This window comes from Eucyclogobius newberryi, unplaced genomic scaffold (genome assembly GCF_026437365.1).
Source record: "Eucyclogobius newberryi isolate DKJ021-1_F unplaced genomic scaffold, fEucNew1.0.hap1 SCAF_6, whole genome shotgun sequence".
NCBI lineage: Eukaryota > Metazoa > Chordata > Actinopteri > Gobiiformes > Gobiidae > Eucyclogobius > Eucyclogobius newberryi.
This window is the reverse complement of record NW_027316278.1, coordinates 10,783,666-10,804,808: the sequence shown is the minus strand read 5'-3', so window position 1 is coordinate 10,804,808 and position 21,143 is coordinate 10,783,666. Positions and strand designations below refer to the sequence as shown.

The following is a 21,143-nucleotide window of genomic DNA, read 5'->3' as shown; positions in this document are numbered from 1 at the left end:
TGCCATGATCAGCAGTGGGTATTGATCCGTGTGCGTCCGTGTGGCATCATCCACGTGCTCCTGAATCCCTGGTTCAAAGACTGAACTAGAAATGAGGCTTTTCAAAAGTATCGAAAATCAGAAACTGATCGATCAACCCAGGGGGAAAAAAAACACCCATTTGATGGGGATTCACCCACGCATTTACAACTCCCCCGCATTGGTGATTGAGTGGGTTAAAGGTCAACGCTGAGCAGAGAGAGCAGCGAGTGTGAGACATTAGAGTTTATTGAATTGCATTTGTTTAATAGAGTCATTAAAGTGTGAGTCAGAAGTGGCACCTGCTGCGTGTGCACAATGTTCTGCTTATGTTTAATTTCATTTTGACAACCTGGATTACAGACAAACAGGCAACAGTGATGACAGTTTGCGATTTCATTAGTAATTGCCTAAGCAAAATAAAGGATTCCCATAAACTACACTTGAGGCCAGACGTTCCAGGCGCAGATGACGCAGATGACGCACTTGCACTTTCTCAGCTTACAAAGGGGGCCATTTTGAGTTCATGCCTTTAATTTAAGGTTTTCATTTCAAGTCCTATAGCTTTGAGGGAACAGAAGTACAGATATAAAAAGTCTAGAAACATTTATGCGAGTAATTTTTTTATTTTTTTTTGCAAAACTGCCCACCTCATAATACAAAAAACGAGAATTGTATTGATAAAGTATTTCATGTTTTTTCATTTTGTGTAATTGACGTTGAACTAATTGTAAAATAATTAGTATAGTTATTTCAGGGTTGGCCAATGGCTCTCCTTGGAAAACCTGTTGCTGTTGCTGTATTTCCTGTATGTTGGTAGAGCAATGTCGAAGAATTTTGAGACGTGGCATAAATATGTCAGGAATGGTAAGCTAAGTATAAGGAAAAGATTATGGAAGCTTCAGTATCGCGTTGGTGGAAGATGATACCGGCGTTACAGTAAGAGAAAGTGCGGAGAAGGAAGTAGAACCAAGCCAACACTTTCTAAAAAACAAAATGCCAGTTCGTGACTATAGCCGACTCTTCTGAATAAAGGGCAGCAAATTACTGTACACCTGTTTTCCCGCATCATTTACAGATTTTCCTTTCATTCCTCAGGTTTGATTGTTCATTGTTGAGGAGGCAAACACATTTTATTCACTTTTATTCACTGGGTGTCATGTTTTTTTTTTCCATTGTTACTTTGACTAACATTCAAACAGTTTGCATACAGTGGTGAGTACAAACTTGTAAGAGGAACCAGCTCTAAATACTGTATAAATGGGTTCCAGATAGTGTTGCACTGACCCAGTTTGTCGTCTCGTTCCGTTGCCGGCTTAGAAGGTTTGACCAGTTATTGTTTTTTATTGTTTTATTGTTTTAATTTATGGTTTTATTTTTTTAAACATTGGATTATGCCACAGTGGCGCGAGCAAGAATGGGGCACCAGTATAGTTTTTAATTTTGTATTTGCTGTCCACAAGGCACTGATTTACGTAGAGGAATTTGAAGCAGTTCGCGTTTTTTGTGATTTGTCATTGTTGCGTATGAATTCAATCTAACAACCTAGTTTTTTTCCCCCAGACTATTATTTCTGCCACTTTGTTATTTCGTGTGTGGCCGCATTTGAAGAATATTGTTATTTTCACAATAAAATCCCCTCTACATTTAATTGATATACTGATTCCGGAGTTCTAGCCTTATCTTATCAGCCAGTGAAAGAAACACATCCGGACACTGGGAGAGGGTATACAACCGACTAGTAACAACCACTGAGTGTGTTTTTTATGTTGTTTTATCACTTCTGCACGCAACAAAATGTTTCAACAGTCAAGCAAATAGCAATGAAATTAACAAAATAAAACAATATTACAGGCCAAACAGTGACACTTTTTCACTCACTTTGATATCAACATTATAACATTTGTGTTAATTGTTAAAAGGTTTTTCTGGCTCCACATTATCAAGTGTTTTTTTTATTATTAACAAGGCAACAATATCATCTGCTCCTTAGATAACAAACCGATCTGCGGAATGACAACAGTCCAGGTGTGGCCTAGTTAATGTGTATGAAATCCGGTAAGTATGCACTTTATAGCCGCAAACACTCCCCAAACAGAGGTCATGTGTCAACTGTACGATGGCAACTTTGGGTTTGGTAGAGAAATAAATGGACAATGCAAAATCCGTCATATATATATAAAACATGTCATTGCATTTGTTTTAATTATGACCAGTGTTGAGAAGAGTATGATGAAAATGTGTTTAGTTATAGAGTACTGAACACCTGTAAACCACTAAAATGTATTTTTCAACATCTTCTGTTTCATTTCCAATCAGAGAATAGACTAATTGTACCTTAAGTTGCATTGTATAATAGTGTAAACCCCAGCATAGGAAAGAAACTGAGTTTTGATTTAGTTCCACCATTTATTTCAACAAAAAGAGAACCTTTATTCAAATTACAGAAGGAAAATTGCACATGCACTCACAATAAGAGCTGCGTTTTCTATTTTTCTCATTAATTCAGTGCAGTTTGAAGCCTAAATTTCACAATGAAATACCTCAATGTATTCCTCTGATTCTAGAAAAGTAACTGTATTCTGAGCACCGTCAAAAGTACTGTAGGAGGTAGAGCGTTTAGCTACCAAGCTCCTGTGTTATGGAATCAGCTCCCGACCCATGTTAAATATGCTGACACAGTCTCTTCATTTAAGTCCAGGCTTAAAACGTTCCTCTTCGAAATCGCTTATGGTCAGAGTAGTTAGGAACAGAAAGATAAACCCACAGCTTCAGCTACGCTGCCCTAGGAGTAACTGTGCTGGGGGAAGTATGACAGCTTGAGCACTATCCTCTTCTTCTTCTGACTACTTATGCTATCAAACAATATTTATTTTTTGATTCCACTTGCACATTGTTCACCGCCTTCTTTTCTTTCTCTCACTCCTGAGGACCTGTGGACCCAGATGCCCCTCCCCTGGTGAAGTGGTCCCTGCCCTGTGTGGACGGTCCCTCATCTGCCTGAAGAGTGGCTCCAGTTCGCCTCAGTCGGTCCCTCATCTGCCTGAAGAGTGGGTCCAGCTCGCCTCCGACGGTCCCTCTTCTGCCTGAAGAGTGGGTCCAGCTCGCCTCCGACGGTCCCTCTTCTGCCTGAAGAGTGGGTCCAGCTCGACTCAGACGGTCCCTCTTCTGCCTGAAGAGTGGGTCCAGCTCGACTCAGACGGTCCCTCATCTGCCTGAAGAGTGGGTCCAGCTCCAGTCTCCTTGTGTCCGTCTGTCCGTCTGTGAGAGTCGGATCTCTCCTTCACTGGAACTCCTCCAGGTTTCTACGCTTTTTTCCCAAAGAGGTTTTTTTTGTAGTTTTTCCTGGCCGAGAAGGAGAGTCTAAGGACAGAGGACCCTGGGACATCGTCCCTCGCCACCACAGACATTGTCTGACTTCATCGCCACCACAGACATTGTCTGACTCCATCGCCACCACAGACATTGTTGATTCATTTCTCCCTGTGGCCCTCAGAGGCAACTGTTGTTGTGATTTTGGGCCTTACAAAAATAAATTGATTTGATTTGATTTGATTTGAAAAGAGACAAAGTAACCGTACCAGAATATGTATTTACTTCCAACACTGATTATGACCTGTATAATTGAAAGGCCACAGGCTAGCGTAGCAACAAAACCTGTGTAAAATAAGAGCGCATGTGCAGTACCTTAGACAAGTTTTACATTCAAGTGCACACATACAGGCAGGCTTTGAATGAAACAGTTATACATGCATTTGTAACATAATAATAAATAAAAATCCTGCATATGCATAAACGTTTGGTTTTGATAACTTTAGGTCAATGTGAATGGTAATAAGACAAAACATAAATAAACAGATTTGTCAGTTCACTAATAAAAATCATTGTATCTGCTAAAAGAATTATAAAAGAGTCAGGACTTATAGTGCTATTACTGAGACACCAGCTCAACCCCAAAGAAAGTGTGAGTGTCCTGATTATAGACAAGCTCCTTGTGCAGCAACTGGACCCGGAGCAGGGAGTTGGCCTCCAGCTTAAACGTCCCGGTCGTGCTCATGGATTTAGTCCAGCCATGGCTGCAACTCATGGTGTCTTTACTGACCAGCAGAGTCCGGAAGTGCATATATCTGTTGTTTAAGCGCTGCACCGAGATCTCAAGTGACATGAGGTCGTCCTCACAGATCTCCTCTTTGACGCTGGACTCGTGACTAAAGAAGTCAAAGGTGACCTGCAGATACAGCCTGTACATGCCATTGGTGGGCACAATCACATTCTCCTCGGAGATAATCATTCCTTTATTGTAGCCGTTTCCAAGATCAGACCTCCATTCAAGAAAAGAGGGACGTGTTTCGTTGACGACTGTTAGAGACGAAAAACATAATGTCACCATACAATCAGTGTAATTTATGATTAATCTATCCTCTGTGGTTTAAATTAGTGAAAGGGAGGCAGCAAACAAAAGAGTATACCCCTTTATACCTTCTTCTTATTGTCATTTTTTAAACAAATACACCAGCACTCAACTAGCTGGACTGTTTCTGGCTCAAAGTTGGATGTGTTGTGTATGTTTATGTTACTTTTACAAGAGAAAGTACTACACCCAGCACAGTGAATGGTACGTTTGAGGTTGTGCCAGTGATTCATTCTCTTCACACCGTGTTTCCTTTATATGCTTGATGGATGAGTGTGTGTGTCACTCTATTGTGTCCATCGGAGGTGATGTAATATCGCTCTACTCACTTGTCAACAGGGCACTTGGGTGTGAGAAATCTTGATCCGATTGTAGTTTCTCACTCCGAGCTTCTAAGAAAAACATCGAAACATAAAGCTCATTCACAAGGCAAGCAGAAAGATTGCAGTAACATTCTTGCACACATAAGTTTAACTCACCGGGTAAATTGTGCTGGCTTTCTGGCTCCTGAAAAGAGACAAATAAAATGGGTAAATAACAGAGAAAACTTTGTAGTAAGTGTAGATACTGATCAAACAGCGACTGCACCATTTCACCCCAATGTCAAATGAACTACTGCTGGATATTTGTCATTTGAACGACTTCACCATGTGATATTTCCAAAGACAAATGAGACGCTTTGAACGCAGTGACCGTCCCTCCCTGTTCAACATCCCATGATTTCTACTGAGGTCAGCAAAAAGATTGTTATCTCATTGTTTGTGATGGGTTTGTGTTTCCATTCTCCTTCAGCTGTCTTGCAGTAAATTTACAGCCAAGTTTATGACTGATGTTGAGGAGCAGGTGGTGTGGTCAAGACGGCTGAACTGCGCCGGGGAAGAACATTACAACTTTATTTAGTCAGTTTTCAGTTATTTTTGCTTAAATGTTTTTCATGACTCTTGGCGGCGGCTAAAACGATGTTTGAGTTAAAAAATTTAAACATTTTAAAAGCACCTGTCATGGTAACATATGACTGCATGCCCATAAAGAGAGAGCATTTAACCAGAGGTGGGTAAAGTAAGAATAACATTACTACTTAAGTAATATTACTCAAGTAAAAGCAATAAAATTGTTCAACAAATGATTAAAAACTAAACTACCAGGCTACTCAGGAGTAATTGTTGTTCATTCATTCATCCAGGCTAAATGTAGTGACAAAACATAAAATAATGCACAAAAGCTGGTGATATAAAATGAGAAAAACACAATCGTATCCTAAGGCACACAATGTTAAAAACATTTCATCATTCAACATAAAACATTTTTAACTGGGCTTATTTACAGTAGGAAGAGGAACCAAACGTTCACTCAAGTAAAACAGTTACTTTAATGGGCCTAAAAGATTATAATTAAAAGTAAGGAGTTGGAAAAGTGCACTTTCTTTGAAATGGCATAAGTGATTCCATTAGAGTTAGTGTTACCTTGTTGCGGTGGCGTAGACCGGCCGGTGTCCCAAACATGAGCAGCACCAGTATGGCCAGCACCATCAGCAGCAGCAGGACCGTGGACACGGCGATGACGCGCCCCGTGCGCAGGAGCCGCATCTGGACGTGGAACGGGAGCTGAGCCGCAGCCTCCTCAGCGGCGCAGCCACAGTTTGGGCATCTGTGTTGGAACATGTCTGCGTCGTCTGCAGGAGTCAGGATGACCTCCAGACTGGTGCTTGGCTGCATTTATCCGGTGTCGCCCACGTTTACTACCGCGCTCCCGGTATGCGGTCTCTGCACGCAGTTTCAATGAGCGCGGCTTCCCGTTTCAGGGTTTGGCAAAACGTGATTTATGATTGGCAGAATTAGAACCACCCACAGCTTTCTTCAGCTTTTTCTAAAGTTTATTACTCACTACCGCGTGGGACGCGATCAAAACATAAGACACGCAACAGCTGCCACACCCGCAGAGCCCACGTGCTTCAGGCCTCCGGTTACAGCCGCTGCAGGAGTCATAACACGGGTTTGACAGGTTAGATTCACCCGGGATGAATGAAATTCCTTACACTACAAAGACCAAAACACTCATCTTACTATGTGTACTTTTGGGTAGGACCAATTGTATTTGTTTGTGTAGATTTTTAAATACATACTTTATTTAAAGTCATATCAGTTCCCACTGTAAAAGGCCCAAAGCAGCCTGACTATATCTACTATATATCTGCGTTTTCCACAAAGAGCCCCTCATGATCTGATCAGGGAATATGATTGTGCTTTAAAAAAGACAACACAATCAAACAGTTTGATTGATCAGTAGTATTTCACTTTTTGTTGTTGTTGTTGAGTATAGTTTTTGCAGCTGTACAAATACAAGTTTGTACTTGTATTTGTTTTGAGTTCACTAAATTATTTAACAATGTAACTGTATGTTTACGTGAGTACGAATTACAGCCCAACTTTCGCTCAGCTTGATGGAAAATGGTAGGTGCCTAAAGCAGTAAATCAGTGTAATCCCTCATTCATCCAGGAGTGTTCCGCTTCAGTTGTATCATCTGGACTCAGTTTAAAAAAAAATAAGCTGAGACCAGATGACTACAACTGAAGCTTTTTCTACTAAAGCTGTAAATGCATTAAATATACAGATTAGGACTTTTCAGATTATTGCTGCCAAATGTGCGTTACAGAAATACAATGACAATATCAGGCTCATTGTTATTCACTGACTTTATGACACTGAAGGTGTCACTGTTTTAGAGGTGAAGTTTGGCTTGTGCAGAGGTGTCCAAACTATGGTCCGGGGGCCCTCAGACTTGTTTTTGTTTGTTTTTTTGCCCTAAGGCTTCCTGTAAATTGACCCACAAATATAAGATACCATCAATCATAACCTGAATAACAAGTACTTTTATGTGAATGTCCTAAGACTTATCAAAAGTGTGGTGGCCTATCAAAGACATTTCAAATTCAAAGGTTTGAATTATTACAGTTTTTCACAGTTGCTAACACCCAAAAAGCAAAAATTTGGCACAATTTGCACAACCTTCACTTCATGTACCAATCACTTGCCCCAAGTTGACACTACTTCACACTCCCTTATCTGCATTAGACTCTGACTTTCCTTCTTTACACTCTGTCTACAAATCACCTTCTGTCAAAACACTACACACAATGTTCAGTCGTTGAACTCACTTCTCAAGTAAAATCCTGCCCACTGCTCCAGGCCATGGAGGAGGCTTGTGGCGACGTCAGTGTGGAGGCCTGTCAGGGCTCATGCGCCACTCAAGGCCATGTCGATGAGGCCCTCTGGCCTGACAGGAACCGGAGGCATGATGGCTATTTTTTTTTGTGAGGGGGGGACGGTTTACTGTACTGTACTGTACTGTTCTGTGTGTACTAAAATTACTGTAAACTTTCTTTGGTTGCATATTTGTGTGCTGTTTTATGTTTGACTACAAACGTTTACAAAAGTTAAGACCTACAGACATTTTACAAAAGGAGAAATGGCACGTTTCCCACATTGTCATTCATATGGTGTGTTCTGTTTCTATAATTGTGTTTTCAGCTTTGCACCTAAGTGTGCTGTAAATGTTGGTAGTGTGCAGACAAATGCTTAGTGTGTGTCATTTGAAAAAGAGGGCCTCATCGACATCGCCTTGAGTGGCGCATATATATATCAATGAAATTTCCCCATGTGGGACAATAAAGGAATATCTATATATATTATATATACATATAATATATATATAATATATTATATTTTTATATATATATATATATATACAATACACATTATACTTATGATATATATATCATTTTATACATACAATATATATATATATATATATATATATATATATATATATATATATATATATAATGATACATAATATATATATAATTATATAATATAGCCATAATATAGCCATAGAGCCATTTCATTAGCTATCCTCTACATTTTCATATCATTGCATTCAGCTTGGAAGTTTTCACATACGCTCTATTAAAATCTTCCCCCCCCAAAAATGACTAAAAAACTTAAGGCAGATTCTAATGTCAAAGTAAATTTTTTCAACCCTTTCAAAATAATTGTAAACCAAAACACATGTAAATCAATGACAATGTTTGTCAGGTTTCCACGGTAACATGCTTGTAGATGGAGGTTTGCCATCCCTGGCTTTATCGATCAAAATGGTAAGAAGAATGTATGTGCCAAATTTGATTTGGCTATGTCTAAGTAAATTTTTTGACCTCATTTAAATGTTCAAGGGGGCGCTGTAGAGCCTTTGTATAACTTAGCTATATAAGTTATACATCATTGCGTTCAGCTCATTATTTTACACAAAATGTATCTTAATGCCGGGAAATAGAACATTTCATTCCAGAGAAACGCAAGTTTTATCACAAAAACTTGCCATTTTATTAACGCGCTTGCCACGCCCACATTTGGAATTGTATCAAAAATCAAAAGAATTACCTCTAATCACACATGGGTGAAGTTCATTTTGACAAATGTCCACGCCTTTTAACTGAAAATCCAAGGTGGGAAAAAATAAAGTATGAGGTGTTAATATATTGGGTTCCGCCCACAATGGCCGACTCCCTATGGGGTTTAGGGCGGGGTCATAATATTTTTTTTTTACTTGTCTTGACATGCGGTATGTATGTACCAAGTTTCATAAATCTGAGACAAAATAGGTCCATCAGTGTAGATGGCGCTAGCGAGTTATTTTGCTACTTAATTTTTTTTAGACCCGAAAAAAAAAAAAATTCACCGATCCTGAATTATGTGTCAAAAAAAATTGACTTTTCGTTAATGTTCAGAGGGTCAAAATTGGGGTGGTTTGGGACAGAAAAAAATTATAATAAGAATGGAATCGTTTTTTTCGACAATTTTTTTCGGAAATAAAAGCTCAAGCTAGAGTCATGTTATTTTATCATATTGTGCCCGCTCACAACCTTATCTGTTAAATATTTTCAGTTGTCTACGACAATTAAATCGTCTTTAATGAATTTTTAAAAATCTAATTTGGAGAGAGCACTAGAGAGCCATTTCATTAGCTAGCCACTACATTGGCTAATCTTTGCCTTCAGCTTTGAAATCTCCCAAAACGCTACAGCAAAACTTTCCCCACCAAAAATTTGTAAGAAATGTAATAATAAACAATTTTGTTTAAAATTCACGATGACCATACCATAAGACGTATCAGCTTCAGAATTCAAACACTACTTGTTTCATGGGTTTTGTGTCTTGTGGCCAAGTTTGAAGTGATTTCGATCAAAACTGGAAGAGAAAATGCCAAATGTACGACAAGGTGCACATTTGTCAGCGCTGAGTTTATCCAATATGGCCGACTTCCTGTATGACTTAGGGCGGGGTCGTAATATCATTTTTTACATGTCCTCCCATGAACTGTTTTTTGGAGCGAGCGTCATATTTTTACAGCCACTTTTTTTGGCGTCAGGCTCTCATTGGCCCCATGTTCTTTGATTTTTGAGGTGGCGCTACTGAGCCGTCTTTCAATATTTTTTCACGAAACCTTCACTCAAAATTAGAGCTCACGGAGTTCTAATTTTCGATACCACCCACGAGCATATCCGTCTTTGTTTAGTACTCGATTTTTGCATTTTTCCAGTCCCCGGTACCAATTATAACAAGTCCCTTGCCGGGACAATACTCGTCCTTTGCTCGGGCCTAATAATAATAATACCGTACTTTTCATCCATTTTTGTGTTAAAATTGGCATCAACTGCAAATGTTTTTGTTTTTTTTACAAACCTTTTGATTCTATAATGCACATTTATTGACTCATTGATGTGTGCCTGTCCGCAACTTTGACTGTCACGTTAACTTTAAATGGATGACTATAAAGGAGGTTTAGAGGTTTATATTTACCTGTACATGAAATAAGTTGAGGACAAGCCCTGGCCAGCCCCGGCTTCCTGACCCGAGGCTCTGAGTGTTTTAAACTTGAAGTACAAAGCTTCGTTCAACAAAAGGTTTCCTGGTGGAGACATATGATAATGTATGCTCTGGTTTCTCTGCTTTCCATCACAGACAGGGCAGTGAAATGGGAAGGAGAGTAGGAAATGACATGAGGCGAACTGTCAAAAGCCCAACTCAAACGCACAACGAGCAGCACAGAAAGGAAAGAACATTCTAATGTACAAAAGCTATTTACTTAATAACTTTGACGACAAGTTTGTGGATGTTTTAGTTCAAAATATGCCTGGTCACAAATGGCATCTCTGGTCCAATATTAAAGTTGTATTATGCTGTGTTTCAGGTGACAAAATGTGTTTCATTAATCTTAAGTTAAATGTGTCTTTTCTAGTGTAGATAAGTTCAAATTTGTATTGAAACTATACAACATTTTTGATTTTTTGAAAACACCGGCGTCGTCGAATGATCCAGTGCCAAAGTAAAGTGCAATCAAACTTATTTATGGGACATTAGATCATACAATGTTCAGTAATCGCTTTATACAGTTTAGAGTGTCTGGACAAGTCAAAACACAATGTGGGTTAAGGTTTCCATTTCTTCTTGCGACACTTAACATGTGAGAGTGTATCACGATGACACAGACCCCTCGTCTGTCGAACAACAGCAAAGACGGGAAATCAGAACGGAAACTTGGACAGGATCCATTTACGCAAAAACATGTGACAATTGGTCAAGTTTATGACGACTACGACGTGTTCACAGCCACGAGAAACTCATAAATCCAATACAGATCTAATTCATTTAATTCATGCGCCTGAGGGTGTTGGATTTCTCTTGAGAAATGTGTTCGGGGTCACGGGACGCTCTGACATTTCCAAGTCCCTGTGAACATTGTTTTTAAATTCGTTTTTCACTCTCGCCCCTCGAGGAAACTGCTGTTGTGAAAAATAAATCGAATTGAATTGAATATTTCACTTAAAGTTTCAAAGTCATGTAAATACGTCTGTAAAAAAACTAAAACCACATTTGACGCTCAAACCTGTCATATCTTTGTACAAGCAGCAATCACAGTGTTTGATAGAAGCCTCTGAGATGGCACCATGTGATGTCGTCCAAAAAACATTTTACATTTGAGAAATTTGTAAATTTTAGCACATTGGAACTGTTTTTTAAATGTTTACATAATCATGCGCCACCACAAACACCAGGGCCTCTGTGAGTGGGGACTGTGTGGTTCCAAACACCAGAGCCTCTGTGAGTGGGGACTGTGTGGTTCCAAACACCAGGGCCTCTGTGAGTGGGGACTGTGTGGTTCCAAACACCAGCGCCTCTGTGAGTGGGGACTGTGTGGTTCCAAACACCAGGGCCTCTGTGAGTGGGGACTGTGTGGTTCCAAACACCAGAGCCTCTGTGAGTGGGGACTGTGTGGTTCCAAACACCAGCGCCTCTGTGAGTGGGGACTGTGTGGTTCCAAACACCAGAGCCTCTGTGAGTGGGGACTGTGTGGTTCCAAACACCAGAGCCTCTGTGAGTGGGGACTGTGTGGTTCCAAACACCAGAGCCTCTGTGAGTGGGGACTGTGTGGTTCCAAACACCAGAGCCTCTGTGAGTGGGGACTGTGTGGTTCCAAACACCAGCGCCTCTGTGAGTGGGGACTGTGTGGTTCCAAACACCAGAGCCTCTGTGAGTGGGGACTGTGTGGTTCCAAACACCAGCGCCTCTGTGAGTGGGGACTGTGTGGTTCCAAACACCAGAGCCTCTGTGAGTGGGGACTGTGTGGTTCAGACTGACATGAACCTTTATTATGTGTTTGAAACTGTGGCTGAAATCAGGACAGAACTGTGCACGTGGTGATGTATAAAATGAGATGTATTGTATATAATCTGTACATTTTGTATTGTTTTCATTCTAAAAGCCTCTTATGGACAGATGTGGAAAATTAGCTTATTTTGCTCTAACACTTAAAACACTGCGTCTGGTTCGTCCAGTGCTTTGTCCATATTAGATCAATAAATACATAAACAATTTGTCATGGTCTTTATGTTTTGCCTATTTTTGGACATGTGATGGTACAAAAACACAGCTGTACATGTGTCACTGTGTACACTGCACACACACAACACACACTGCACACACACAACACACACTGCACACACACAACACACACTGCCACACACACAACACACACTGCACACACAACACACACTGCACACACACAACACACACTGCACACACACAACACACACTGCACACACACAACACACACTGCACACACAACACACACTGCACACACACAACACACACTGCACACACACAACACACACTGCACACACACAACACACACTGCACACACAACACACACTGCACACACAACACACACTGCACACACACAACACACACTGCACACACACAACACACACTGCACACACAAACACACACACACACACTACACACACACAACACACACTGCACACACACAACACACACTGCACACACACAACACACACTGCACACACACAACACACACAACACACACTGCACACACACAACACACACTGCACACACACTGCACACACACAACACACACTGCACACACACAACACACACAACACACACACAACACACACTGCACACACACAACACACACACAACACACACTGCACACACACAACACACTCTGCACACACACAACACACACACAACACACACAACACACACTGCACATACACAACACACACTGCACACACACAACACACACTGCACACACACAACACACACTGCACACACACAACACACACTGCACACACACAACACACACAACACACACTGCACACACACAACACACACTGCACACACACTGCACACACACAACACACACTGCACACACACAACACACACAACACACACACAACACACACTGCACACACACAACACACACACAACACACACTGCACACACACAACACACTCTGCACACACACAACACACACACAACACACACAACACACACTGCACATACACAACACACACTGCACACACACAACACACACTGCACACACACAACACACACAACACACACTGCACACACACAACACACACAACACACACAACACACACTGCACACACTGCACACACACAACACACACACAACACACACTGCACACACACAACACACACACAACACACACTGCACATACACAACACACACTGCACACACACTGCACACACACAACACACACTGCACACACACAACACACACTGCACACACACAACACACACAACACACACTGCACACACACAACACACACTGCACACACACAACACACACTGCACACACACAACACACACTGCACACACACAACACACACTGCACACACACAACACACACTGCACACACAACACACACTGCACACACACAACACACACTGCACACACACAACACACACTGCACACACACAACACACACTGCACACACAACACACACTGCACACACAACACACACTGCACACACACAACACACACTGCACACACACAACACACACTGCACACACAAACACACACACACACACTACACACACACAACACACACTGCACACACACAACACACACTGCACACACACAACACACACTGCACACACACAACACACACAACACACACTGCACACACACAACACACACTGCACACACACTGCACACACACAACACACACTGCACACACACAACACACACAACACACACACAACACACACTGCACACACACAACACACACACAACACACACTGCACACACACAACACACTCTGCACACACACAACACACACACAACACACACAACACACACTGCACATACACAACACACACTGCACACACACAACACACACTGCACACACACAACACACACTGCACACACACAACACACACTGCACACACACAACACACACAACACACACTGCACACACACAACACACACTGCACACACACTGCACACACACAACACACACTGCACACACACAACACACACAACACACACACAACACACACTGCACACACACAACACACACACAACACACACTGCACACACACAACACACTCTGCACACACACAACACACACACAACACACACAACACACACTGCACATACACAACACACACTGCACACACACAACACACACTGCACACACACAACACACACAACACACACTGCACACACACAACACACACAACACACACAACACACACTGCACACACTGCACACACACAACACACACACAACACACACTGCACACACACAACACACACACAACACACACTGCACATACACAACACACACTGCACACACACTGCACACACACAACACACACTGCACACACACAACACACACTGCACACACACAACACACACAACACACACTGCACACACACAACACACACTGCACACACACAACACACACTGCACATACACAACGCACACAACACACACTGCACACACACAACACACTCTGCACACACACAACACACACACAACACACACTGCACACACACAACACACACTGCACACACACTGCACATACACAACACACACTGCACACACACAACACACACACACACAACACACACTGCACACACAACACACACTGCACACACACAACACACTGCACACACACAACACACACTGCACACACACAACACACTGCACACACACAGCACACACACAACACACACTGCACACAACACACACACAACACACACAACACACACAACACACACGCTGCACACACACAACACACACTGCACACACACAACACACACTGCACACACACAACACACACGCTGCACACACACAACACACGCTGCACACACACAACACACACTGCACACACACAACACGCTGCACACACACAACACTCACGCTGCACACACACAACACACACACAATACACGCTGCACACACACAACACACACGCTGCACACACACAACACACACTGCACACACACAACACACACTGCACACACACAACACACACTGCACACACACAACACACACTGCACACACACAACACACACTGCACACACACAACACACACTGCACACACAACACACACTGCACACACAACACACACTGCACATACACAACACACACTGCACACACACAACACACACTGCACACACACAACACACACAACACACACTGCACACACACAACACACACTGCACACACACTGCACACACACAACACACACTGCACACACACAACACACACAACACACACACAACACACACTGCACACACACAACACACACACAACACACACTGCACACACACAACACACTCTGCACACACACAACACACACACAACACACACAACACACACTGCACATACACAACACACACTGCACACACACAACACACACTGCACACACACAACACACACAACACACACTGCACACACACAACACACACAACACACACAACACACACTGCACACACTGCACACACACAACACACACACAACACACACTGCACACACACAACACACACACAACACACACTGCACATACACAACACACACTGCACACACACTGCACACACACAACACACACTGCACACACACAACACACACTGCACACACACAACACACACAACACACACTGCACACACACAACACACACTGCACACACACAACACACACTGCACATACACAACGCACACAACACACACTGCACACACACAACACACTCTGCACACACACAACACACACACAACACACACTGCACACACACAACACACACTGCACACACACTGCACATACACAACACACACTGCACACACACAACACACACTGCACACACACAACACACACTGCACACACAACACACACTGCACACACACAACACACTGCACACACACAACACACACTGCACACACACAACACACTGCACACACACAGCACACACACAACACACACTGCACACAACACACACACAACACACACAACACACACAACACACACGCTGCACACACACAACACACACTGCACACACACAACACACACTGCACACACACAACACACACGCTGCACACACACAACACACGCTGCACACACACAACACACACTGCACACACACAACACGCTGCACACACACAACACTCACGCTGCACACACACAACACACACACAATACACGCTGCACACACACAACACACACGCTGCACACACACAACACACACTGCACACACACAACACACACTGCACACACACAACACACACTGCACACACACAACACACACTGCACACACACAACACACACTGCACACACACAACACACACTGCACACACACAACACACACTGCACACACAACACACACTGCACACACAACACACACTGCACATACACAACACACACTGCACACACACAACACACACTGCACACACACAACACACACAACACACACTGCACACACACAACACACACTGCACACACACTGCACACACACAACACACACTGCACACACACAACACACACAACACACACACAACACACACTGCACACACACAACACACACACAACACACACTGCACACACACAACACACTCTGCACACACACAACACACACACAACACACACAACACACACTGCACATACACAACACACACTGCACACACACAACACACACTGCACACACACAACACACACAACACACACTGCACACACACAACACACACAACACACACAACACACACTGCACACACTGCACACACACAACACACACACAACACACACTGCACACACACAACACACACACAACACACACTGCACATACACAACACACACTGCACACACACTGCACACACACAACACACACTGCACACACACAACACACACTGCACACACACAACACACACAACACACACTGCACACACACAACACACACTGCACACACACAACACACACTGCACATACACAACGCACACAACACACACTGCACACACACAACACACTCTGCACACACACAACACACACACAACACACACTGCACACACACAACACACACTGCACACACACTGCACATACACAACACACACTGCACACACACAACACACACTGCACACACACAACACACACTGCACACACAACACACACTGCACACACACAACACACTGCACACACACAACACACACTGCACACACACAACACACTGCACACACACAGCACACACACAACACACACTGCACACAACACACACACAACACACACAACACACACAACACACACGCTGCACACACACAACACACACTGCACACACACAACACACACTGCACACACACAACACACACGCTGCACACACACAACACACGCTGCACACACACAACACACACTGCACACACACAACACGCTGCACACACACAACACTCACGCTGCACACACACAACACACACACAATACACGCTGCACACACACAACACACACGCTGCACACACACAACACACACTGCACACACACAACACACACTGCACACACACAACACACACTGCACACACACAACACACACTGCACACACACAACACACACTGCACACACACAACACACACTGCACACACACAACACACACTGCACACACAACACACACTGCACACACAACACACACTGCAAATCAAATCAAATCAAATCAATTTATTTTTGTAAGGCCCAAAATCACAACAACAGTTGCCTCTGAGGGCCACAGGGAGAAATGAATCAACAATGTCTGTGGTGGCGAGGGAGTCAGACAATGTCTGTGGTGGCGAGGGACGATGTCCCAGGGTCCTCTGTCCTTAGACTCTCCTTCTCGGCCAGGAAAAACTACAAAAAAAACCTCTTTGGGAAAAAAGCGTAGAAACCTGGAGGAGTTCCAGTGAAGGAGAGATCCGACTCTCACAGACGGACAGACGGACACAAGGAGACTGGAGCTGGACCCACTCTTCAGGCAGATGAGGGACCGTCTGAGGCGAACTGGACCCACTCTTCAGGCAGATGAGGGACCGTCTGAGTCGAGCTGGACCCACTCTTCAGGCAGAAGAGGGACCGTCTGAGTCGAGCTGGACCCACTCTTCAGGCAGATGAGGGACCGTCGGAGTCGAGCTGGACCCACTCTTCAGGCAGATGAGGGACCGTCGGAGGCGAGCTGGACCCACTCTTCAGGCAGATGAGGGACCGTCCACACAGGGCAGGGACCACTTCACCAGGGGAGGGGCATCTGGGTCCACAGGTCCTCAGGAGTGAGAGAAAGAAAAGAAGGCGGTGAACAATGTGCAAGTGGAATCAAAAAATAAATATTGTTTGATAGCATAAGTAGTCAGAAGAAGAAGAGGATAGTGCTCAAGCTGTCATACTTCCCCCAGCACAGTTACTCCTAGGGCAGCGTAGCTGAAGCTGTGGGTTTATCTTTCTGTTCCTAACTAGTCTGACCATAAGCGATTTTGAAGAGGAACGTTTTAAGCCTGGACTTAAATGAAGAGACTGTGTCAGCATATTTAACATGGGTCGGGAGCACACACACAACACACACTGCACACACACAACACACACTGCACACACACAACACACACTGCACACACACAACACACACAACACACACTGCACACACACAACACACACTGCACACACACAACACACACTGCACACACACAACACACACTGCACACACACAACACACACTGCACACACACAACACACACTGCACACACAAACACACACAAACACACTGCACACACACAACACACACTGCACACACACAACACACACTGCACACACACAACACACACTGCACACACACAACACACACAACACACACTGCACACACACAACACACACTGCACACACACTGCACACACACAACACACACTGCACACACACAACACACACAACACACACACAACACACACTGCACACACACAACACACACACAACACACACTGCACACACACAACACACTCTGCACACACACACAATACACACACAACACACACAACACACACTGCACATACACAACACACACTGCACACACACAACACACACTGCACACGCACAACACACACAACACACACTGCACACACACAACACACACAACACACACAACACACACTGCACACACTGCACACACACAACACACACACAACACACACTGCACACACACAACACACACACAACACACACTGCACATACACAACACACACTGCACACACACTGCACACACACAACACACACTGCACACACACAACACACACTGCACACACACAACACACACAACACACACTGCACACACACAACACACACTGCACACACACAACACACACTGCACATACACAACGCACACAACACACACTGCACACACACAACACACTCTGCACACACACAACACACACACAACACACACTGCACACACACAACACACACTGCACACACACTGCACATACACAACACACACTGCACACACACAACACACACTGCACACACACAACACACACTGCACACACAACACACACTGCACACACACAACACACTGCACACACACAACACACACTGCACACACACAACACACTGCACACACACAGCACACACACAACACACACTGCACACAACACACACACAACACACACAACACACACGCTGCACACACACAACACACACTGCACACACACAACACACACTGCACACACACAACACACACGCTGCACACACACAACACACGCTGCACACACACAACACACACTGCACACACACAACACGCTGCACACACACAACACTCACGCTGCACACACACAACACACACACAATACACGCTGCACACACACAACACACACGCTGCACACACACAACACACGCTGCACACACACAACACACACACACACAACACACGCTGCACACACACAACACACACTGCACACACACAACACACACAACACACGCTGCACACACACAGCACACGCTGCACACACACAACACACACGCTGCACACACACAACCCACACGATGCACACACACAACACACAACACACACTGCACATACACAACGCACACTGCACACACTGCACACACACAACACACGCTGCACACACACAACACGCACGCTGCACACACACAACCCACACGATGCACACACACAACACACGCTGCACACACACAACACACACACACACAACACACGCTGCACACACACAACACACGCTGCACACACACAACACACACGCTGCACACACACAACCCACACGATGCACACACACAACACACGCTGCACACACACAACACACACTGCACATACACAACACACACTGCACACACACAACACACACTGCACACACACAACACACACTGCACACGCACAACACACACAACACACACTGCACACACACAACACACACAACACACACAACACACACTGCACACACTGCACACACACAACACACACACAACACACACTGCACACACACAACACACACACAACACACACTGCACATACACAACACACACTGCACACACACTGCACACACACAACACACACTGCACACACACAACACACACTGCACACACACAACACACACAACACACACTGCACACACACAACACACACTGCACACACACAACACACACTGCACATACACAACGCACACAACACACACTGCACACACACAACACACTCTGCACACACACAACACACACACAACACACACTGCACACACACAACACACACTGCACACACACTGCACATACACAACACACACTGCACACACACAACACACACTGCACACACACAACACACACTGCACACACAAC

General features: G+C 44.0%; 1 protein-coding gene across 1 annotated transcript; it reads right to left on the bottom strand.

The window, feature by feature from the left end:
• Positions 1–3,447: 3,447 nt before the first annotated feature.
• Positions 3,448–6,100, bottom strand: LOC140347339 (tumor necrosis factor ligand superfamily member 15). The gene is made up of 4 exons (XM_072433754.1): positions 5,893–6,100; positions 4,909–4,936; positions 4,759–4,821; positions 3,448–4,377 (listed from the first exon to the last, which is right to left on the bottom strand). Exons 1-4 carry the CDS (start codon positions 6,088–6,090, stop codon positions 3,950–3,952), a joined length of 717 nt encoding a protein of 238 aa, XP_072289855.1. The 5' UTR covers positions 6,091–6,100; the 3' UTR covers positions 3,448–3,949.
• Between the last annotated feature and the right edge of the window lie 15,043 nt (positions 6,101–21,143).